The sequence below is a fragment of the Oreochromis aureus genome, linkage group 9 (genome assembly GCF_013358895.1).
Source record: "Oreochromis aureus strain Israel breed Guangdong linkage group 9, ZZ_aureus, whole genome shotgun sequence".
In the NCBI taxonomy this organism is placed as follows: domain Eukaryota; kingdom Metazoa; phylum Chordata; class Actinopteri; order Cichliformes; family Cichlidae; genus Oreochromis; species Oreochromis aureus.
Window position 1 is genome coordinate 680,860 of NC_052950.1, and position 25,047 is coordinate 705,906.

Here is a 25,047-nt window from a genome sequence, read left to right on the forward strand (position 1 = left end):
AAAAAGTGGTACGGCGCCATCTCTACTTCTAACCTCCTAAGTAAATGACAGGAAGTGGTCCAGGAGCCATAGATGACCTTTGAACTATTCCAAGCTAAATGTTTGATCAGAAATAACAACCAGCCTCTTTAATGAAGCTCTCAGCTCCAAACACAAGAAGCTCAAGTTTGCTGGGACTCAGGATGAGGAAATGCACTGCATAGCAATGACAGGAAATCCCTTTACAACTGTTCAGTACATCACTCAGTGTAACATATGCAAAGACACATATGAGGGACTGCACATATGATAAGGACATGTGCAGGTAAGTATGATGGAAAACATCTGAAAGCAGTGACCAGGATAACAAACCTATTGGGTAATCTGTCCTCACATGGACTCCCAGTCTGGAAGCAGTGGGTTGACTGGAACAGGTCCAGTGGCTGACAGTAACAGAAGTCTAAATATTAAAGTGTTTGAGAAGAAGAGGGCAGGGACAGATAAAGGCTGGGCGTGATCCTCGGTGTGTGCTGGGCAGATGCTGAGTCAGGTTAACGGCGTTAGGCCTGGGGGCGTGGCTGAACAGAATATTGCTTTCTACACGACCAAAAGTATTCACTAACCCAACCAAATGATTGGATCCAGTTATTCCAGTCACTTCCACAGGTGTATAACATCCAGCACCTGGGCATGCAGACGCCTCTACAAACATCTGTGGATTCAAGCGTGGTGTCGTGATGGGGAGGCGCCGCGTAAAGCAAGCTGAACTCGTCCAAGAGGCCGGGATTCTGTGAAGATCCTAGGTGAAATGTTTCAGAAAACTTGACCTTAGAGCTGGGCGATATAAGATTTTTTCATATCACGATATGTTTTTTTCATTTCAGGCGATAACGATATATATCACGATATAAGCCAAATAACTATATTTGTAAGATTTAAATGTGCCGTTGCTCACAAGTAAAATGTGAAATAATCAGCAGCTTGTTTTGATTTAAATATTTATTTCCCATAATAAGTTCAACAGGGTCGATGTACTTAAGGAACATGAGACTTTTTCAGATAAATAAAGGCAAATATTGCAAACTACACAAAAGGCAGCCGCTAAAGCGTTTAAGTTTCAAAACAGAACAAACAAACAGACTAAATTGTCAATTCCACTTAGAAACAAAATATTAATTCTAAAAATAAATCTTAGTTTGTTTTACAGAAGAACAGACAAAATTGACTAACTTTTGTCAATATCAAATAAACTGAGAACTAAAAGGAAATTCTCAATCTCTCCTTGTTGTATAGCTTAGCTTTTCAAACAGTTTTAACAGTGACTTTAGTCTGACAAAAGCTGAATGACGAATTAGCGCTTTCAGTCAGAGATTGAGCATGCACCGCTTTATTGTATTTCCAGACTTGCTTTCGGCACAGTTTACAGTGCGCGCTACTCTGTTTTTTGTCAGACTTGAAATAGCCGAAATACCTTCACACTACGGAACTTCTGTGGCCCTTCCGTTCGACAAGCTCTCCGGCATTGGAACCATCATCTGTTTTTTTTTTTCGTAACCTTCGCCACGCTCTCGGTTGATTTTTCTCTAGTCGGCAAACTCATTTCCTTCATTACCCGGGCTGCACGGCTGCAAAAACAAATACACACGTGCGCCTTGGCGCTTGTGCTGTACGTAACAAGTCACGTGACGTGACGCTGCGGCTGTGATTGGTTCGGCTCTGCGCTACTTAATTTGGATTGGCTGTTCTTTATTTTTTTTTTTTTTTTTTTTTTAAGAGGACAAGAGAGATGAGGCCTATCACAATGATTTAATTTTTCTATCGAGAAAAGGTTATTTTGCAATATATATCGTTATCGTTTTATCGCCCAGCTCTACTTGACCTCTGACTAGGGCTGGGCCAATTATACCGTTCACGGTAATACCGGTACAATGTTAGGCAATGATAAGAAAATGAAATATCGCGATAGAATTTGGGTAAAACGCGCATGCGCAGCACCTTTGTTTTCATACGCACATGGCGGAAAAAGCATGGTGGCGACAGAGAATGAGAAGGGCGAAAGCGGATCGTTGAGTGAAACAGATGAACCAGAACTGGTTTGTAAAAATGGTGCAACTTCAGTGGTGTGGAACTGGTTTGGCTTTCATCCGTCAGATACACACCAAAGCACAGTTTGTGCTGACCTATAGAGGTTATGACCGCTGAAGCAATATATATATATATATAATACAAGTTAATATGTACCTTCAAACTTGGAGTCACTACATCACATAACGCTTGAGTCTCAACAGTAGTTGATATCAAATTACTCATTAAGTAGATATTATATTTTCTACATGTGACGTTCAGCTCTGATAGTGTCTTGTGGACTCGTCAGCAGAGGATTTCCATTACAATGCACCTATGTGTGCACTCAGGCGCATGTATAATATAAGAGGAATGACTGCTCAGCCGCGGGGTCTCCAGCTGTCCACGTTGGTGTCTGAGCCTTAGTCAACACCTGGTCTGATGGGAGGCTTCAGCTGGGTGCAGCTTGTGATCTCTTTAATGAAAATCCTGCTAGCATGTACAAATGATCAACGTTGTGATACTTTAAATCAGTACGTGTGCAGACAGGAGGTGTCATTTCTCCTCTTAGGTCAACCTGTCATTATGTGGAGCTCACGCTCGATTGAGCACACAAGCTCTTGCTTTGTTTTGAGCACCCCCTACATGTTGCCCTACCCCCATCTTCATTTCATTCCTCTTCTTCAGAGGTACCTCTCAGCTCCCACAGTTATTTCCAAAGGTCATGGCCCTGCCCACTGCCGCATCCACCCAGTCAGCTCCTTTATGTCCAGCCCTTTGTCCACACCAGCTGTGATCTCTGTATAACTGTGAATGAGTGGATGCATGCATGCTGGGAAAGGGGCCGCGGGATCTGCCCCCTTTTACAAAGCAGATGAGAAACCTGCTCTGTGGATGGCTCTATTGTTTAGGTGGAACACAAAGCTGTGCACTGGGCTATTCAAACACTATAACAGATGCAGCACTCTGTCTGATCAATCCCCATTTTTGTAAAGCATGGTGAGAGCAAAGGTAGCCCAGGGATTAGAACATCACGTTTTCCCTGCAGCCTATGCTCCATCACACTGGAGGCAGACACTTGGTCAACCTGCCCGGCATTAGCTGCCACATCCTTATGCAAACAATGCATTTTTAAACACCACCTGCAACAACCACAGCACCCGGCTATCATATCAGAGAAGGCAACATAAAGCTGAGCCAGCTTCTTGTTCCCACAGAGTCTGCATGATTAAACAGAGAATCAATAGGTCGTACGTCTGTCTGAGGCCCTGCGCTCATAAATATTGAGCAGCCTATGCTAAAGGTGCTGAAGGTTAGAGAGCCAGCAGCCAGTCAGCTGCTCTGCCTCAGACTTTTCAGAAGGAAAAGGTGGAGCCCGTGATCAACAACAGCCTGCTAACCACGACTTCAACAGCTACACAGGATGAGACTGTTCTTGTTGTTGCCATGCTTGGTGGACCCTCTCATTTATATATAGGGCTGCATAGTATACACACTGCAGCATGCACACCACTGCATCACATTCATGCTGCAGCTTGTACAAAAGTGAAACCTGCACAGTTCTTAATTCTGTGAATCTGACAACCATGAACAAGGGCTCTGTGGGATTTGGTAGACTTTCATATTGTGCTCTTTACCATAATGCTAATTATTAACCACGTCGTGGCTCTGATTGAAAAGCAGAGCAGCGAATGTGCAGTCCGAATACAGTAGATCTATTTGTGGGGGGTGAGGAATGGGTGCACATATTTCAAAGAAATAACTGAGCAATAACTTCAGCTGTTCACCCTGCAGACAAACTGCAGCTCCACCACCTCGGAGACAAGAAGGCAACAGAAGTCCAGACCACAAGACCTCCTGTCACCAGCTGGAATACAGGCGAGCACAGGACAAGGCTCTCTGAGGAGCCGTGTTACTGATATCAAGCACCAGCACAGGAAGTAGCCAGCAGGAGTCACATGGAGGGGTGTCCCCGGCTACATCTGTCAAGATGGGGCCTGTTTGCAAAAGTGCTCTGATGTTGTCTGAGCTGTCGCTTCCTTGCACGATGTGATGTGACCGCCGACAGTGCTCGCCTCCCGGCACACAGCCTTCATAGCCCCGCTGACCGTCTCACAGGTTATATCATGGGGTCTTTATGTTCTGATGGCCGAGTGTGTCATACTTGTCCAAACTGTTAATCCTGAATTCAAACTAATATTAAAAATGTTTAAGGAGGAAGGAAAGGGAGGGTGTTGGCGCTGTTCATAGATCCTGCAGACTGATGTCAGACCATCTGTTTAGTTTTTGAACATCTGTATTCCAAACAGCAGCCGTCTGTTGTGAGTTTGGGAGTCTTTATGTGACAGTCTGACTTATTTTTATTCTAGTAATGATCAGCTCACATCTAACTAAGCCCAGGGTTTCCCAGCATCACACTAATCTACAGGTTGCATGTCTCCATACAGAAGGATCCTCATTAGTGTCACAGATGTCATCAAATGTAATGACTGAACAGGAGGTGTGTGTGTGTGTGTGTGTGTGTGTGTGTGTGTGTGTGTGTGTGTGTGTGTGTGTGTGTGTGTGTTCTAGTATCTGAGCTTCCATCAGTGTTACAGAGACGCAGCAGCATGTTAGAATAGAGCAGAACACCATTTATACATTTTCTAAATCACCAAATTATTATATGCATATTCCCAACAATGCAAGGCACAGCTGCACTTAACACACTGTTCATAAAAAACTCCTGCTGCATTTAAAACATGCTTTAAATAAAAAACTCAGTGAAACAACAATATAAGGTGCTTCTCTCAGCTACAGGCTTTGAGACTCAGCCTATAAGGTCAGCACTTACTGTTTAGGTGTCTCTGTTTTAAGATCATGTAATAATGTTTATGCTGTAAAACTGTTTGCAGCCAGTATAACAAAGGAATAAAGTTGTGTGGAAGTTAAACAGGTGATGTGAGCGAGCCCTCCCTCCAGCTGTTACAGTGGAAACAGTGACAGGAACAGGCGCTGCTGATGGATGCTAGGAAATGTGTTTTCTTCCACCTGAGTTCACCTTCTTGGTCACAGCTCTGTATCTTTACTTGTTACAGTGTGTGTAACAAACTCCTGCAAACGATGGAAATATCATCTTCACTGCTGTCATCAGTCTTTTTACTAAAAACAAAGACACGTTTCTACTGCAGTCACAGTGCTGCTCAAACACTTGCTTCACCTAACACGCCCCACTGGTGAAGCATCGAAGCAAAAAACTGGGGTCTACATTTATTTTTTTTTTAAATATTCGAGTTATTCAATGAGTCATTAAAGCACTAGCTCCCCCTCTGGTTAGGCAGAGAAATTACAAGTTAAATACAAAAATCTAAACTCAATCTTAGATATAACAAAGTGGGGGACTGACAATGGTTACATCACTCTCACAGACAGAGCCACAGAGCGAGTGAGTGAAAGTAGGCCTGGCTGAAGAGGCGGGGAGACCTGGAGCCATTTAATGGAGGCCACGGCGGGCCCGGCGTCTGAAGCCGCTGACTCACAGCTCAGACTGAAGCGTCTGCTCTGCTGCTCTGGCCCCGTCCTACATGACAACACACACTGTGTGAATCAATGACTGTGTAACACACAGAAGACACCACCTCACTTCCTCCCATGGTGCAAAAATGAAGCCAAACTTTCCTGTTTGTTGGAGCTGCTATGTTGTCTGCGCAGTAGTGACCTGAGGTGCAGTCGCTGCGCAGCCGCCCGCCCTGCTGGATACATTTATGTGGCTGCTGCAGTTTTCAAACCATCAGCAGATGGGTTTAATGTGACTCATTAAATGAAGATAAATCCAATGACGTCACTCGAACTACAAAGACTCACGTCTGAACATGTTACACTTCGATACAACACGTAACGTCACTCTGTGGCTCCTGATCTTAACTTGTTGGCTGGATTAGATTAGATTATGTTACTGTCATGGTCTAACATTCGGCTCTCCTGAGTTCTTCTTATCCCACCGTAGACAGATGGCATCAGCTGCACACTCCACAGAAGCCCAGGGTCACAACTCAGAATGTTCTGGAAATTAAATCAGCAGTCCTTTCAGATTATAACATCAGACTGAGGATGATCTAAAACTGAAGGTTTAAACAGTTTTAGATCCATTTCTCTCACAGAGCCCTCTACAGCCGGCTAACATGGACACTTTCAATAAAAACAGCAGCAGCAGGTTTCATAGATGTACAATTTATCCTTTATTTAAGTACAGGACCCAGAGTCCACATTATTATCCACAGATACATCCACCCTGGAGAACAACTAGTGACGGAGACCATTCCTGCATCCAGAGGTTTGGAGAAACTTGCTCCCTTTCCAGATGTCCTGCTGACCCACTAAGAGAGCACTCATGACACAAACATCAGAAGACTGAAACACACAAAGAAAACAACTATAAGTAACTGTAACGAGTCAGTGGAAACACAGATTCTTGGTTACAGCACAGAAACACTGTGCTTTGCTGTTTTAATCCTGGTTCTTTTACTTCAATCAGGTGTGTTACAACAAACCGACATACCAGCTGGAAAATGTCACTGATTTTACAGGCAGGCAGTGAGTGAAGAATACTGTGACGACATTTTCTTCTTCTGCATCAAATCCTCCAATAATGACGGCTTACTGTCCTTACACATGCGCAGATACACACAAACATGCTGCTGTTTGCACTTATTTAATAATCAGCTCTACACAAGATCTGAAGTAGAGTCCAGCCTGTTGCTCTTAGTTGAATACTATACTGTACTATAGTAAAGGTACTGTAACGGCAACGTTAGTGTACATTTCCCATAACCCATCTCAGCTGCAGGTCTGAACATCCCTCAGTTCAGTCAGAGCAGCACAGTTGATGTCTGAACTACAGCTCAGAGGGATTCTTTAGTCAGGTTTTACTCATTTATGTGCACAGACTAGCTAACCAACACCAACGCCAGCCAACTGCTCATCTTACTTAGCTAGCTAAGGACATTAACTATTGATCGACTTACAAACATACCAATAACTTACCCAAAGGGTTCTGCTGTTGGTTAGTCCAGTTTACTGCAGAACACCACATGCTGTCAGTCCTGGTTAGGGACGGGAATCCAGAACCTGTTCTTGTAGAGAACCCAGTAGTAGTCCATAGGGCTGTGCGATATGACCAAACTCTCACATCCTGATATAAGACATTTATCGTCCCGACAACGATATTTATCACAAAAATGTTACTTTTTCTGTAAATTCTGTGAATTTCAGGCAGCTCGAGTTGCGTGAAGTGTTTTCAGCTGGGCGTTGTTTACCTGGAGTCGAGTGTTACTTAAGTTGAAACGGCCGCAATTTTCTTTGTGAGTACTTATTACACGGCGTGCTGCGGGGAAACACATGTTCTAAGGTTTATTTTTTAGCACCTGACGGCTCTTTTTAGCTTCTCATCCGTAAACACACTGCATACTATTTCACGTAATTCAGTTTATTTTGAAAAATCTCAACATGGTCCTCAGCTTTATTGTGAAAGGTTTATGTGGAAAATAAACAAGCGGACGGCGGAGCCATGTGATGGTTTTACCATCGTTGTTGCTAATGACAACGCACAAAAACAGCCGCTTGTCCGTCTGTAGTGTGGTTATATTAAATATAAGACAAAGACAGAACTTTAAGAAATTCTACAGTGACCATCAAAACCATGAAAAAATAATGCTGTGAACAGTTTGTTTTGCAACACCACGAAACAAACGATAGCGTAAAATGAAACAAGATGTCTTCATATCATCAAACGCTATATATCGTTATATCGAACAGCCCTAGTAGTCTGGTTCCTTAGAATCATTAGTCTGCCTGCCTATTGATCCCACTTATTAGTTCTCGCACCCTCGCTACGGTCAGCTGACTTCAGTACCTGTGTCGGAGGACGAGGGAAACAGCGGTGCAGTCCACAGCGTGGACATTGCACAAAAAAGAGGAGAGCGTGATGTAGGGCTGCACGATTAATCGCGCTCCCTCTTCCTGCTCAACAAATGACAAGGGCGGAGCCTTATACCACGTGATACAGAAGCTGTGCCGTGTGATGCTCAAATTGGCAGGAAAAAAACAACGGAGAACACGAGAAAGTGACAGGAGAAAATCCGTCCCGGTCAACCACCCAAACATCAATAACGGGAATCTTATTAACGCTTCCCCATACACGTCGAACTCCCGCAGGCACAAAGAAATTACGGAGGCTATCACTTATCACCTGACCAAAGATATGGCTCCCATCAACACTGTGCAAAACGAGGGATTTAGGAAAATGATCAACACCCTAGACAAACGCTACACAGTGCCGTCCCGCAACTATTTTTCTATTGTTGCACTACCTGCTCTATACACGCAGTGTCGAGCAATGGTGGAGACGGAATTTCAAGCAGCACAACATTTTGCCGCAACCACAAAATGTGAGACATTTGTTGTTTTTATGTTTATTTTTTGTTTTTATGTTCAGTCTCAACTGTTACTAAGTTGATGTGCAGTTAATAAGTGCAATAAATATTTATATTGGAAAAGAAAATCGTTACAATGTGCTATTACAACTAAAAGGCACTGCGCACGTTCATGCACAGTAACACTGACTGAGATTAAGGCTGGATGAATATATCGACCTTCAACGACAGGCTGAGCCTTTCACCCATCGCTTTTACAAGAGCGATTTATTTATCTGCCCATGAGTACGCTTGCTAATAATGTTGGTGGAAGCTAAGAGGAGTCAACGCAAAAAACAATAGAGCTGTATTAACAGGACCATCTTCCAGCTGCAAACAAATGCAGCGATTCATTTACTGAAACTCAGAGCAGAACGAACGGCAGCAGCCTGTGTTCAGAAAACAACAAAAACATTGAAATTAAAAACCACAATGATAGGGAGGGAAACAAAGAGACACTAGCTTTGTTTTTCCACTCTAACCGTGTTTATGTCTGACACACTCGACCAAACAACAGATACAAAATTCAACAAAAAGTAAGTTAAAAATCTAAATGTTGCAGCCAGCGAACATTAAAAAATCCCAGACGTAACATTAAGTCTTTTATCTCAAATAAATGAATAATCCAAACAGGAGCTACATTAATACTGAAACAAACAAGAAAAGAAGATCAAATATCCCCTCCAAACAAAACGTGTAAATTCTAAATGTGCAAATCAGTCTGTGTATGATTACAAGGCTCCGCCCATCAAAATGTCACAAACATATCATCGTTTATTGGACCAATGATTGTCCGCTGGAAAAAATGTACATATCGCCCAACCTTAACTGGGATGCTCATGACCTGACTGTAGATAATGTCATGTGACCGGTCAGCTGGTCCACACAGACTGTTTTATGACATGAACTAGCTTACAGACAGAAACAGCTGCCAACACTCAGACGGTGTTTACTATCAGTTTATCACATCATCACTATCATTTGCCTCACACAGTAAACACTGGATCACAGCATAGAAAATGATGTTCTTATATTTGCTGTGATCCAGTGTAACTCGGCTCCTCCTCCCTGACTGATGTAAACTTCCCTCCAATCATCACGCGTCCCAGCTGAACTGTACTGAAGTAAAAAGGACTCACTAAAGCACGCAGAACCTTCTTCACACCTTTATCAGTTAATATACATCCTAATCTGGAGCTTAGATATTGACCTGAACAATAAGTGGCTTTTATCCCAGCTGTGTGATGTTCAGAGGTCAGGTTATGGCATGAAATGAATGCATGGAATACAACACAGCATCTTCCCCTCTACACTCACACAGGATGGCAAAGAGTAAAGAGTATCCTCTGCTAAAGGAAGCAACGAAGCTCCTTTCCTTAGTATCTGGAGAACTGGAAAAGCTCTCATTGTGACCACCACACAGACACGTCCAGGTCATGTCTCTCAGTCACGAACCGTGTTAAGCAAAATGGGCACAGACCCACAGTCCCACAGACTCACCCACAGCCTCACAGACTCACCCACAGCCTCACAGCCTCACAGCCTCACCCACAGTCCCACAGACTCACAGTCCCACAGACTCACCCACAGCCTCACAGACTCACCCACAGCCTCACAGACTCACCCACAGCCTCACCCACAGTCTCACAGCCTCACAGTCCCACAGTCCCACAGTCCCACAGACACGCTCACGCACAAAAACACACAGATACAATATTGTCTGAACTCTTTTGGCTCCTATTAATAGAAGAAAGCCTTCCAAGGAGACAGAGTCTGTTGTGTTTCATGACTTTGTTTAGACTGCATGTAGAGCTTACTTTATTTGACTGGACTTGAGATTATTTATTTTTGTATTTAACAGAATGTTTTCTTTAAACAAATCAAACTTTAGTATGCAAAGTAAATACAAACAGACGCTTTGGTTATTGTTGACAGATGTGTGCAGTTAAAAATACTGTGATTTTCTCTTTTTATTACTCATTAATAATCGATCACTACAATAACCAGCAGCTTCAGCCCTGACATCATACACTAGACGTCGTCCTCAGCCAGACTGAAGCTTTCACTCAGAAACACAGCAGCCTCTCCGTCAGTGATCGAGGGTTATTCATTAACACATTGTTGCCAACGGCTGCTCGTGTGGCTACGACCACTCAAATTAGTTGTGGTTCTTTAGGCAAGGACAACGGGTGTCTGGGGTCACCCACATGCCTGGCATTCCTCCACTGCTAGTCCTGACGGTGGGAGAACGCGGTGCCCAGAAAAACCTCCACAACAATAACATGTTGTATAAACACCCAACAGTGAAGCATGAGCAACACAACCATTCGCAAAAAACAGCAACTGACCGCCTGTGTCGATTTTTACTGTTTCTAACAAAAACATCTGTTCAACCCTCCATCAAAGAGGAAGCAGAGCTGCCACTGGTGGAACAAAATCCCATGACCACTGGGTCACTAACAAACAGCCCGTCCTGGCTGTTATTGAAGGATTCATCAAACAGCATTATGGGAAAAGGCTCTCCTCTCATTCAGCTCAATGTTTGTTGCTGTGTTTGTTCAAAGTTAGCTTCCTACCACTCTGCCCAGTGTAACCATCTGACAGTGTGGCCACTGCTTTAAGGAAAAACACTTTTCAATAATTACTTGAACATCACCCACCCTCGTCTACTCCACTGAGCGTGGAGGACATGTGACATGTTAGCTTCAGCTGGCAGTGCTCACAACAATTCTTTGACGCCTCTTGTCATATCTGGTTTTGCATGTTTTGCTACGATTTTCTGCCAAACTCAAGCCTTCAAACATGGTGGTTCACAAAGATCGTGTCACTATAGTGGTGTGCATGTGGTACACAGACTGTCACAGTAACATGCCTCACTCTCCAAACCAGGTATGTGCCCACTGTCCACTCTTCTAGCAACACTTTAACATTAGGAAACAAAAAAACAGCTCTTGAATGACACTGCTTCGTGTATCATTTCCAGCTCATCTGCTGCATTTAAACATTTGCAAACATGTATATACTTTGAATTCTGCATGTAGTAGTGTGTACGTGGAATACTCTGTAGGTGATCGGTTTCTACATCTTAAAATATTTCACGATTTTCATTTCTTACTGTGCTAAAAATGGAGGAGGAAGATGGGAGGGAAGAAGGTTTTTCTGAGTGACAGAACATCACCTCCAGCCCGTTAGGGTGGAGGATGATGAGTGCTAGTGACACCATCCAATTTAGCTTGCTGCCTGTGCTCAGCTGTGTGCGGATGCTGCTGAAGCAGGAGTGGGAGCTGCATGGGTGTGGTGCTGAACAGCAACGTGGCACAGAGGTGGCAGTGAAGATGCTCTCATGCAGTCTAAACTGTAGCACACAGCCACTCGTGGTCCAATTAAAATCAGACTTGTTGTTAATGTGAGGATAACAAACGAAAGAAGGACTGGTGTTGCTCCGAACATGGACCATGACAAGCCTCCTGCTGAACAAAGAGCAGAAGTGCCTCCCCTTTGTTTGTATCCCTGAGCCAACATATCAGTGTAACATCCAGCCTGCAACTGAAGCAGCAGCAGAGTATATGAGGACCCCACGGGGGGGCTTTAATGACCTCTTTGTATATGCCAGCTGAAATCACGCTTCCCCACTCATCACCAGCCTCTCTGTATACACAAAGGAATGTCACACAATGAAGCGCAAAAAATAAAAATGCAGGTGAAGGCTGCTTGTACCTTTAAGAAAAGCCTTCACCTGTAACAGTCAGCGCTGGTTTTAGCGACCACGATGTTTTTTTAATGAAAAACTAATAAAAATCGGGGCTCAACACTCGCGAGCGCGAGCAGCAGTGCACGCGCCTGCCCTCGTCACTAATCGTGCTGGCTACTTCAAAGCTGCGTTTCCTTAAACACTTCTACTGTAGCCAACTACGCTGCTGCAAACATGCAGTGAAACGATGCAGCTCTGGCATTTACGCAGCAGCGACTTCAGCATTTATTTAAATGAATTTCTTCTTGAAAGTTACAGCAGCGCTCAACTAATGTCTGACAGAAGCTAACAGGCTAGCGTCTGCTCGTCAGGCAGAAAACTACTGAAGTCAACCAGCAAGTTACTCTTTAAGCATTTATTAACGTAGAATAACGGAATTATTTATCAGACTGAGATCAAAGGTTATTAATGCTCCTCAAGATGAGTCCTGACCAGAACACTAACAACGCGTTTGAGATAAGAAATGGTAAATACAGATATTTACATAAATCCCAGCAGGAAAAATGTTTGTTCCCAATTTCAATTAATGTTTGACAAAAAGCAAACATCCATCCGTGATGCGGCCAACTTTCTCTCAGCCACACTCGGACTGTTCCTTCAGACGGTCCGGTGCTGGTCCAAAGCAGGATCGGAACGGGTGACCAAAAACGAGCTTAGCACGCCGAACCGTCTCAGCGCCGTGTGACTTGTTGCTGCCTTTGTCCTTTTCCCCCAGACTATAAACATTCATCAGGCAGACAGCAGCAGACTGGCCGCAGACCCTACGCCATTTTAGTTAGACACAACCCGCTTCTTGGGGGTTCTTGAACAAAGAGCACTTCTAAGGGAAGCGAGTCGAACCAAGAGTGCAAGTTTCGACAAATACACGAGAACACCAACAAACGCACATCTACTGTGTTCATTTCAGGCCACTTACCATTATTTTCTTGTATCCTTGTCCCAAAAAGAAGGACGACCACAAAAAGCCGTACTGCACCCATCGTGGCTGTGAACCAGACTGCCACTCGACTGCTAACTTCTCCCTGCGCAGAAGAAGACGGCCGCTGATAGGCTGACGGAGCAACGAGCCCGCCTGGCCAGGACCTGCTCAGGAGCAGAGCGAGCTGATTGGCCAAGGAACGTGCGACACCCCGCCCACTAGAGCAACTGTAACGCGCCTGTAAACAAACCGTGTTCACTGCATTAACAAAGAATGTTATAATTTAGTTACATTCATATTACTTCAGTACTACACCGTGTTCGTATATTTCTAATAGAAACCAAACTATTCTTAGAGAATAGAATAATAAGTCTTACACAGGGGATATGTGATATATGATATATGCCCTATGATATATGCCCTAACTATATGCTTTAGCAAAAAAGAAAGTTTGAAGCCAAATCTTAAAAGTAGAGATAGTGTCTGTCTCCTGAATCCAAGCTGGAAGCTGGTTCCACAGAGTAAATACTCTGTAAGTCCGTAGTCTCTCTCTTTCAAACCCTTCTGCAAACTCAGGTTCTGGTCTGACATACATTTCTGTTTTCTATAAATAGTGAGTTATGTTTGCATCACACATCAAATATTTGTATGTCCTGTATCCCTTTGTGCTTCTTCTGTTATGAAGATAGGGAAGGCTTTTTTGCATTTTAAGGTTTGTAAATGCTTTGAACTCTCAGTTGGTTCACTCACTTCATAAAAATACTTAATTAACAACTAGTAAATACCTGAATTAGCCATGAATTACAAAATGAAATAACACCTATAAACCCTCATTTCATAATCTGTGTATGTATAAATGTGCATCTAAATATGCTGTTAATCATTTGCTTGGACTTTCTAAATGGCTTTAACAGCTCCTAAATAACTTGTTTGTAGTTACCAGAATGAGCAATAAGAACACGGTAAAGTAAAACTATGTCCAGGCTACAAACAGCTGCTGATAACAGAGCAATGAAGACAGCATACATAATAAAGCTGAGTGCTGGCCCCAGCAACGCAGCCATAGCTTCAACAGCTGCAGTCAAAATTGCAGCTTAATGCTTATCAAAGGTTATAGTTTCCTGGGTAAAGTTTATTATTATTAGCAGTAGTAGTAGTAGTAGTATAAAAACAGCAAACACAATTAATTTTAAAAAATTTAATCGGAATTTCAAAACACATCCAACCTACAGTATCTGCAAAATATGTAGAAAATTTGATTACATACAAAACATCTAGTATGACAGCAAAGAGAAACTGGTCAGCTTCACAGAGTTGAGAGTGTTTTTTCTTTGATTGGTGCTTACATCTGGAGAAGCAGACAGGAAATGCCGTTATGGACTTCAAAATGTGACATTATTGACAAACAGTTTTATGTCAGAAAAGATGGCATTTGTTGCTATTCCATCAATTTTGTAAAAAAAAAAATTGTTTTTTACTATTAAAATCAAATATGGCAAAACTTAAAAAACAAATCAAAGAAAACTGAAGTAAATGATAAACGGACTGCTACTGGTACACAGTGTTGGTCAAGTTACTTGAAAATAGTAATAAGTTACTAATTGTTCATTACTTCTCCAAGAAAGTAATCCTGTTACTTTACTGATTACTTATTTTCAAAAAGTAATTAGTTACTTTATTACTTGAACATGATACACAACCTGAATATGTAATAAAGCAATAGACCTTTCAGCACAATTCTATTTTTTCTGCATAATAAATCATATAAAACGTAATCAAATGAAAAAGTCTCTTTTTAAAACTTTTTGATGCATTTTAATCTTTTGACTTCATGCACGTTGTATCAAACAAAAATTTAATTATATGCAACAGTCTTTGACTTAAAGAAATTTGTTTAACATTTAAACTTATTGTCTGCATGTTCCAGCATATGAAATAAAATAATGTTTTGTGTTTACACTCACTCTTTCAAATAGATGCAAGTAAAACACAGCAAAGAATAAATAAAATCAAAGATTCAGCAGCTTTGAGTCCTGTCGCTCTTAAATCTATTGTCACCTGTTTAGCAGGAGTGGGGTGGGTGGAGGTTTGCCCACAGCAGTCATGTCAGTGGGAGGATCCGGGGGTTTCTCTGTGAATGTCACATTCCCGTGGCAGCGTGCTCAGTGCTCACTCAGATTTGAAGTTTAATTTTTCGCTGTAAAAAGAAGTTTGCTTCCCACGCAGAGTGCACAGTGGACGGTAATGTTTTGGTCACTTTTTACGGACTAAAACTTAAAGTTTTAGTCACCCTATTGTGTCTGAGACAGGCTCCTGCCCATTTTCTTGCTGAAGCATCCACCCTCATTTTGTCTGTATCCTCTTAGTAGATGGCAAGACATTTTTATCAAGAATGTCTTGGTACATTTTTCTATTTATCATTCCTTTAGTTATATAAAGTGTGCCAGGGCGCATGCTGAAAAACAGCCCCACACCATGATGTCGTTGGTGCGGTGTTTTGGGGTGATATGCAGTGCCTTTTGAACGTTGTGTGTACTATGGCATCAACTTTGGTCTGATCTGATCAGACCATACTCTCCCTGTCTGGAGCTCTCCACACGTGCTCCTTAGCTTAACTTTTTTGATCATTCTTTTTAGTCCTCTATTTGAAAACTTAAGGGAAGCACCTCATCATGGGTGGTTTATGGTGAAATGATGTACCATGGCCCAAGAGTGACTGCAAAGTGCCATGCCACACTTGTTTGTAATGAGCTTGTAGGTGCTCAGATGAGAATGAAGACACACTTTGACAAAACATCTGTTGCACTTGTAACCCTTCTTACAGTTTATTAATAAGAATAACTAAACTGTCACTAGGCCAATATCAGAGAATCTGGGATCGTCAGGAGCCCAAGGTATAAACATCAATAAGGAAGAACCACACCATAGTAACAGTGCACAAAATGGTATATTGGATAGAAGAAATCTGGTTTAACTGCATCAACATGTTGATGCAGAAATCTACAAATACCATGTACTTCAGAATACAGTTTCTGCTCAGGTATTATCAGTTCTTATGAGGGTAACGCAAGGATTTTGTTTTCGGTTCTCAACAAACTAATTCAACCCCCCAACGCTTTACCACCACACTTCTATTCCTCTGAGACCTGTAACTCCTTGATGCTGTTGTGGACTACAAAAATTAATAACATTCACCAGCAACTCGGTTCAAATGTTGTGTCTACCCCCTCTCCAGAACCTTTTCTCTATTTTGAGCCATTTTCCACTTTTCATCTTACAGATTTATCTGATATTTCTGAGGTTATATGTAAATCAAAGCCTGCCACATGTCATCTTGACCCTGTGCCCACAGGGCTTGTGAAATCCTGCCTCTCTTCCTTACTCCCACTCATCTCTGCTATCGTCCACTCTTCACTCACCACCGGTATCGTTCCCTCCTTATTCAAGACTGCTTCGGTCACTCCCATACTGAAAAACCTTCTTTAGATCGTAACAACTTTAACAACCTCCGTCCGATTTCTAATCTACCCTTCATCTCTAAAATACTCGAAAAAGTAGTTGCAGCTCAAATACATTCACAGCTGGTTAATAATAACATCTACGAGAGATTTCAATCTGGTTTTCATTCATGTCACAGTACAGAAACTGCTTTACTTAAAGTCACTAAGGATCTTCTACTCGGAGCTGACTCTGGTCTTCTCACCATTCTCGTCCTTTTAGATCTGAGCTCAGCCTTCGACACCATCTCTCACTCCGTCCTTCTAAGCAGACTCTCCTCTCTCAGCATCTCTGACACACCCCTCGCCTGGTTTCAATCATATCTCCTTGTCCCAGTTTATTCAACTGAAATCATTCCGCTCTCGTCTATTCCCGGTCACCTCTGGTGTACCCCAAGGTTCAGTTTAGGCCCTCTTCTCTTCATAATATACATCCTCCCTCTTGGTACCATTTTCCGCAAAATTGATCTTCACTTTCACTGTTTTGCTGATGACATCCAGTTATATCTCTCCTGCAGACCTGATTCCTCCCTCCCACCTTCTTCCCTTTCCGAATGTCTATCTGAATTAAAATCCTGGTTTAGCTCTAATTTTCTCAAGCTCAATGACGATAAAACTGAGATCCTCCTTATTGGCACCAAATCCAACCTTTTGAAGGCGAACCATTTCTCACTCACCATCGATAACTCCACAGTTTTCCCTTCTCCTCAGGTTAAGAGCCTTGGTGTCATCCTCGGCAGTTCACTTTCCTATAAATCTCACATCAATAATCTCACCCGTTCTGCTTATTTCCATCCACGCAGCATTAACAGATTACGTCCTTCTCTTTCCACCCAGTCTACGTCCATTCTTGTCCACAGTCTTGTTACCTCCTGTATTGACTACTGCAGTTCTCTTCTGCATGGTCTCCCCCAAAAATCCCTCCATAAGCTTCAACTGGTTCAGAACTCTGCTGCTCGCATTATCACCAGAACTCCTCCTACCAGCACATCACCCTGTTCTTCAGGAACTTCACTGGCTCCCAGTGAAATTCCGGATAATATTCAAACTTCTTCTGCTCACCTTCAAGGCCATTCATAACCTCGCACCTCCTTACCTTTCTGACCTGTTAAGCACTACCCTTTCTGCCCACTTATGTCGATCTTCTTCTTCTATCCAGCTTTCTGTGCTTCCTTCAGCAGGGCTTTTAGCTGTTCTGCTCCCAGGCTGTGGAACTCTCTACCCCCAAGTATAAGAAACACTGGTTCTCTCCCCCAGTTTAAATCCCAACTCAAAACCCATCTGTCCAAGTCTGCATATTCACTGTGAACCCACTGTTTGTTAATTTTATCTTGTGCTTTGTTTTTATTGTTCGTCATTGTGTCATTGTTCTGTTATGTGTTTTTATCTACTGTACAGTGTCCTTGGGTGTCTTGAAAGGTGCTTTATAAATAAAATTTATTATTATTATTATTATTATTTGACACACTGCAGCTGCCAAAAAATGTACTTAACACAATAAAATAAATACAAACTATTTCCCCCATAATAACAAACTAAAATAAAGTGCGCGCTTACAGCTTGCATATGAGTCAAATGAATGAATGAATGTTTGATAAGTGATGGATGGTTGGGGCCGATCTGTCTTTGTCTAATTGTTTGATCTTCCACACTCTGGTGAAGAAGGAAAGTTTAAAGTCCTGCAGGTATCTGCCCCACCATGCCATGGGAACGAAGCCTCAGCAGTCTTATCCACTCTTGGGTTGGCTCGCCATCCAGTTAACTGGAACTGTGGAATCACTACTCGTCAGTGGAGGCTTGCTTCAGACGGGGTTCGTCTGTCGAGTCATCATTTACCAGATGAAATAAAAACCTGACCGATGAACAGGGTGACACTCTGAACAACAAACAACTGCAGCAGAGTCGCTCGCAACTCCGAGCGACTCAGCTTCGGTAACAGTTTGCCGACCACATGGCGTTGTGTGAACGTGAACGCAATGGCGACTGTGGAAAGTCATGTGATCAAGGTCAACAGCAAAAGTCACTGGGAGCTCATTGCTGATTGGCCAAGTTACACAAAAACAAATCAACTTATTCGTCCACATCTTTATTTAAAGCAAAAAGACATGACTAAATAGTTTAGATCCGCTGCTCTTTAGCTGGGCTACACAAAGTCCTTCAGTCATGTGACCATGTTTTAGCTATAGTGCCTGTCGTTGGCTCGACCCCACATGCAAGGTCTTCAGGTCTGTATGTTTTAGAGTGCAAACTCAGTGAGACAGATTATGTTGTGCTTACCTGTTGGGATTTATTTTTATCTTTAAGGCTAATATCTCATAATTAGCATTACATATATGTGTTTTTATTGGGCACAGTGTATTGTAGAATAGTTTTGGATTCACTCTGATACTAACAGACACAACACTTCCTCACAACCTCCTCACAGGAGTATGGCCTTGATCATAAATCTGCTGTTATGGTATGCACTATACCCCCTTTAACTGTGACGGTTGTCATGGTAATGGGAGCGTTGCCAGCAGAAGGGTTATCTCCAAGTAAGGAGATGCCCAGAAAGCTGCAGAAGAAACGTGAGCCGAAGTGTCAAACTGCTTTTTTGACCGAAGCAGTCAAAAAGCTGAATTGTGGCTTTTGACCAATCACCTTAGTATCCTGTTTATCACACATAATAAAAAGTGTTTACTGCCTGTGCGCAGCAGCCTTTAGGCTCTGAGCCAGAAACAGGAGGTCCATGTAAAACTAATATGAAATTGTATCGCTTTGATAATATGTTGTGAAAACTTATAATTGGAGCATATTTGTCTTTTCTCTCATAAAAAGACCGTAAAGATTTAAGTCGTGCCTGCCACATCGGTGTGCTAAAGGCTTATGTTGACCATAAAAGTACTGATAGCGCTAATAGCCAGTCTCCTGTATATGTTGCGTTGATGTTGGTCACTCCCTTTAACCTCTGTGATGATGGGCTGAACAACAAACACAGTTCTGTTTTTGGTATGGCTCTCTGAAACTCTGAGATCTTGGCCGACTTCCTACTTATCACACCTGTCTTTATCTCAGGCAGATATTCGCAAGCGTATCAAAGCCACCCAACTCTGTTTAGTTACATTCCCACTCAAACCACTGTGTTAATTGCTCTGGGTGACCATAAACCAGTTAAACAGCATGTCTACCAAGTAAACCCCACTCGGTTTGATGCAACAAGAAGTAAAACATCCCCTTGATCATAACTTTGCAGCACCCAGTAGTAGTCCTTGGAGCTCTCCATCAGTTCTTGTGCCAAAGCCTGATCAAACCGTGCGGTTCTGTAATGACTGTTAAGGTTAATGCTGTCACGAAAGCCGATTCTTTCCCACTTCCAGGTATGGACGACTGTGTGGACCGTGTCGGCTCAAGATTGTCACAAAACTAGATCTCCTTAAAGGATACTGACAAGTCCCACTAACCACCCACGCAGCTGAAATCAGGGCTTTTGTTACACCGGACCGTTTCTTCCAACATACAGCGATGCCTTTGGATTGCAAAATGCGCCAGCCACATTCCAGTGACTAATGAATACTCATCCGTGTGGGATGAGTAATTGTGCAGTGTATTTGGATAATTCTCTGATGTTAAACTTGGCCAAAGGTGAATTTGGTAAAGCTGTAGTTACTCATCTAGGTAAACAGGTAGGGCAGGGTCAAATCCTTCCAGTGGCTGCTAAAGTGCAGGCATCAGTGGATTTCCCTGCTACTCAAACACCCTGGATTGATTCTTAGGTATCTTAGGTAGTCTTAGGTATGGCAGTGACTTACAATGTACATGGTGGTTCTTTGGCAGCTTTGACTTTAACACGCCCCTTCTTGTGGTCCAACAAGTGTCAAGCTGGTTTTGAAGCAACCAAAATTCTGGTGCAGCACTCCTACAGTGGGATGAGCATTATTTGGGCTATCCAATTTTTTATTTTTCCAAAAAGTTCATGAAGCGTCAACTACATTACAGTACAACTGAAAAAGAGGCCCTAGCTTTACTGCTAGCACTACAACACTTCAGAGTGTATCTTGGCTCTAGCCCTATCCCAAGCATTGTGTTTTCTGACTATTACCCTCTTGTGTTTTTTTGTCTCCTATGCAGATGCCTTATGTGCTGGTCTTTGTTACTCCAACACTTTAACACTGAAACCTGCTTTAAGAAAGGTCCCGAGAACACTGTAGCCGATGCTCTCTCAGGGTGTAAAATAAACATTTCTTATAGGAGGGAAATGTTTGGGTTTTTTTTGCTGTGGGATAAAATGATATGACCCAAGATCGTGTGGGTTGTGGGTGTTTATGTGTGTGCACCACTGGAGGATATGGTTGTGGGTTTTTCTCTCTCCTCCCCCTCAGGTGTGCGCATGGGTGTTCTTGATGGAGATGTACCTGCTGAGTGGTTCCGTTAAATTCATTCCTAATCCCGGATCGAATAATTGGTTGGACAGCAAGCTCATAACCACCCGATGAAAGCCACCTGGCCTGTCTCTTCTTGTAGCTTTCTTGCCTGTCGTTGGCTCTGTGCTCCATGTAAGGTTGACGGCTCCAGATGACACCTCGCCCCTCCCTCCTGGCCTCCACCACCCAACAAGCAGCCAATGGTTCTGATGGTTTCTCTGAGTGTTTATGAGTTGTTACTGAGAATAAGTCAGTTTGTGTGTCTGGTAATATGTGCTAGATGTGACCTTTGTAAATAGTTCTGTAAATTAGAGAACTCGTGTTCCTTCACTGTATATATCGAACACTGCTGCAGCCTCGTAGGAATGAGAAGCTTTTTCTGTTGAAACCTGTTTTCTCTTGTTTTTTTGTGCTAAGAATTTAGGTAAGCAAATTGTCTTTTGTTTGACTTTTATTTTGGGCAGGGAAGCTTAGAGATCTTTTGTTATTTTAGCATAGCTCACTGTCGAGGTCAATAAACAGCTACATAGCATTGGCAACTGCTCAGAGTTGGGGGTTTAGAAATTCTTCTATAGCCAATGCCATCAGGGTGTGACTGTCGTGAGAGAGCTCACTGGCTTTACCTATCATGAGATTTTTTTTAGTTTTATACTGTGGTAATGAGATACCTGTTTTATAGGTCATCACTTGGGACTAAACCAGCTAATATTAATTTGCACTAAGTGGTAGGATTGCCAATTTAAGCCCCCTTTCTTCATGTGTTCAATACTTTTTCCCTGTGTTGTTTCTCATTGTTACACATAATTTATGGACATCTGTGCTTTGATCTCTTTGCATGTGTGGATTAGATGAGTTACTTACATCTAGTGAGAATTTTATGCCAATGGCATCTTTAGAAATATATTTACCTTGACAAGGGAAGGTCAACTGAACATAGCACCTCATCCCATGTGCTCTAACAATAACACAGCATACTAACACTGAGACAGAGACTGAAACATAAGTGCTGATGTAGGAGGAAAAGATGTCAAAATCTAGAGCAAACACATGAGACAAAAGGACGTAACACAGATGAGACCAGGACAGACACAAGAATACACCAGGACAGGGAATAAGCTGAAACTGGGAAGAGAAATAAGAAACTAGAACTCTGAAAATAATTAAATGAGCAAATGCAGAAAAAAGACAAAAAAGTCAAACACTGGGTCAGTGACCAAGATCCCATGACAATCACATGTTATGTCATTTTAATGGATCTGTATATGATGTGTTTTGATAAATGTACCATCCTGCAAACAAGCTAGACTATACTTCATTTGTGTTATTCAAATGTTGCATTAGAATACTGGGTAGTTTTGTGCAAAATAAACAGGTTGGCTTTTAATACTGTGATGACTTTACTATAAAGGCTGTGTTGCACTGGTGCCACTGGTGTGGTATTCATGGTCAGTGTTCAGTTACATCAAGTGTAGCTGAGATCACGCTGATGATGCTTAGTTGCATTGACTGCCTTCAGCCTTTATACAAACTTTATGCTGTCTGGTATAAAGGTAGTACAAAGTGTAGAGGATGGAAATAAGCCTATGAAACATCTGCTTACAACTTGTTGAGTTTAGCTGTTTAATCTGTAAAGATCAGCAAACCTCAGAGCAGCAGCAGCAGCACAGGTCAGAGTAACTTTTGTACTTTTTCGCTTTTACCTAAATGAAGACAGTGCTTCAGTACTTTTACTGGAGCATTTTTATCACAGATACAGCCCAATGAAGCGTTGTGAAGCACTGAAGCTTGTATTGAAAAATTACTCAAAGCTTTTCAACACAGTTCTTTTTGGTGACATCTGGTGGCCAAAATATGAAGTGCAGCCTGAACCTACAGATGAACATGAACTGCTTCACTGTGATTGCGCACTCGAGACCTGAGTGGCAGCTTCTGTTTAATATCATGTGATGACTCTGTTGTTGTGGTGCGTTGAACATTCTTTATTCTTTAGGGTGAAAAATGATGTATTTGATTATGAAATCATGTTTAAACCAGTGCTGTGATCTTCCTTTGCCTGTGACTGGATGTTTGTAAACACAATAGATTAAAAATGCTTTACATATAATAATAACACAGTCTTATGATGGGTTGGGTGTATGCTTGTGCTGTGAGCTCCCTGTCTTCACGTGGTTATGTTAGGTTATTAGCCATTGGACAGTTACATTTAATGTAATTCATAAAGCAATTCAGAAACAAAACAAAAAACAAGGAGCAAGAGTCCAGAACAGTCCATAAACACAAGAAAAACAGTTCAACACAAAAACAGTGGAGACCTTGAAACAGTCCAAGAAATCAAAAGTCCAGGAATACATTAACGAGACAAAACAAAACTACACTGGATTCTAACACGAGTCCAAGAAAAAGTTCAGGGGGCCGGCCCGAAGGTCGACAGCACGGGGCCAAAACAGTTCAGGGGGCCGGCTGTGCGGACAGCAGCGGCGGCGACACAGACGAAACCAATCAGGAGGCCGGCCACGTGGAATGCAGTGGCGACAACAGAACAGGTCCGGAGGACGACCGCGAAGCCAGCGGCAGCGACGGACTCTGTCTGGAGGACGACCGCGAAGCCAGCGGCGGTGACGGAGCAGGCCCGGAGGCCGGCCGCGAAGCCACCAGCAACAACGACAAAGCAGGTCTGGAGGCCGCCCTCAACAGCCATGACGTCCAACTAGAGGCCTGGAAGGCGGCCGGGAAAGGCGAGGTGGAACAGGCTGAGCTGGATGGGAGGACGGTGTAGCAACTGCAGGACCCGACGAGGCAGGGCCCGAGGAGGCAGGCAAGACGAGGCAGGGCCAGACAAGGCAGGGCCAGGCGTGGATGAAGCTGACGCTGCAGGTGAGGATGAAGACACAGAGGCTGGACCAGATGGCAGCTTGGCGGCTGCGGAACCTGACGGCAGTGTGGCGGCTGTGGAACCCGACGGCAGTGTGGCGGCTGCGGAAGTAGCAGGCGGTGATGCTGCAGGCGGTGATGCTGCAGGCGACGGTGTGGAAGTTGCAGGTGGTGACTGAACGGACTCCCCAGAGCCGTCAGCAGACATGAGGATGTGCTGGCTGGGTTCCCCAGGACTCCCAGCTGATGAGGCATGAAGCTGGATGGGCTCCTTGGACCCACCATCTAACGAGACTTGATGCTGACAGGGTTCTCCTGAACCCCCAGCTGACGAGACTTGATGCTGGATGGGTTTCTCCAGAACCCCCAGCTAAAGCAGAAAACGACTGGACGGGCCTCCCGGGCCCTCCAGTGGAGACGGGCGGCTGAACAGGCCCCTCGGACCCTTCAGCGGAGACAGGCGACTGAACGGGCCCTTCGGACCCTTCAGCGGAGACAGGCGACTGAACGGCCCCCTCGGACCCTTCAGCGGAGACAGGCGACTGGACGGGCCCTTCGGACCCTTCAGCGGAGACAGGCGACTGAACGGGCCCTTCGGACCCTTCAGCGGAGACAGGCGACTGAACGGGCCCCTCGGACCCTTCAGCAGAGACAGGCGAACAGCTGGAACAGTTCTGCAGAACTGCCAGCGGAGACTGCCAGCAGCGTGAGAGCCGCGAAGTCCTGGGTTGGCTCACTCGAGCTTCCAGCAGGGAGTGATGCAGGACCAGAAGGCATTGAGACCCCTGGCTGAGGGTGTAGATGAGTGGCTGACTGGATGGGTGAAAGCACTGGAGCCTGAACTGATGACAAAGCTAATGATTGCTCTACCAACTGAGCTACTGACTGAGCAATGGACTGTAACAAAGGTTGTAGTAAGTCTGGTTGTGGTAGTGACTAAGCTACGGGTAGCGGGGCTGAAGACTGAGCTACGGGTAGCCGGGCTGGTTGTGATGGAGATGTAGACTGAGCTAGCGGCAACACAGAAGACTGAACAGAGGGCGACTGAATTTGAGGTGACAGTGGTGGTGGAGTTGGCGATTGAGCTACAGGCCGGGCGTCTAACTGGGCTACAGGC

General features: G+C 43.5%; 1 protein-coding gene across 1 annotated transcript in view; it reads right to left on the bottom strand.

The window, feature by feature from the left end:
• tgfbr1b (transforming growth factor, beta receptor 1 b) overlaps nucleotides 1–13,263 on the bottom strand; it is a 44,482-nt gene extending 31,219 nt beyond the window's left edge. Inside the window, exon 1 of the mRNA XM_031748207.2 lies at nucleotides 13,160–13,263. Coding sequence (XP_031604067.1) covers nucleotides 13,160–13,223 — 64 coding nt within the window. The 5' untranslated portion in view covers nucleotides 13,224–13,263. The remainder of the gene's footprint in view (nucleotides 1–13,159) is intronic.
• Between the last annotated feature and the right edge of the window lie 11,784 nt (nucleotides 13,264–25,047).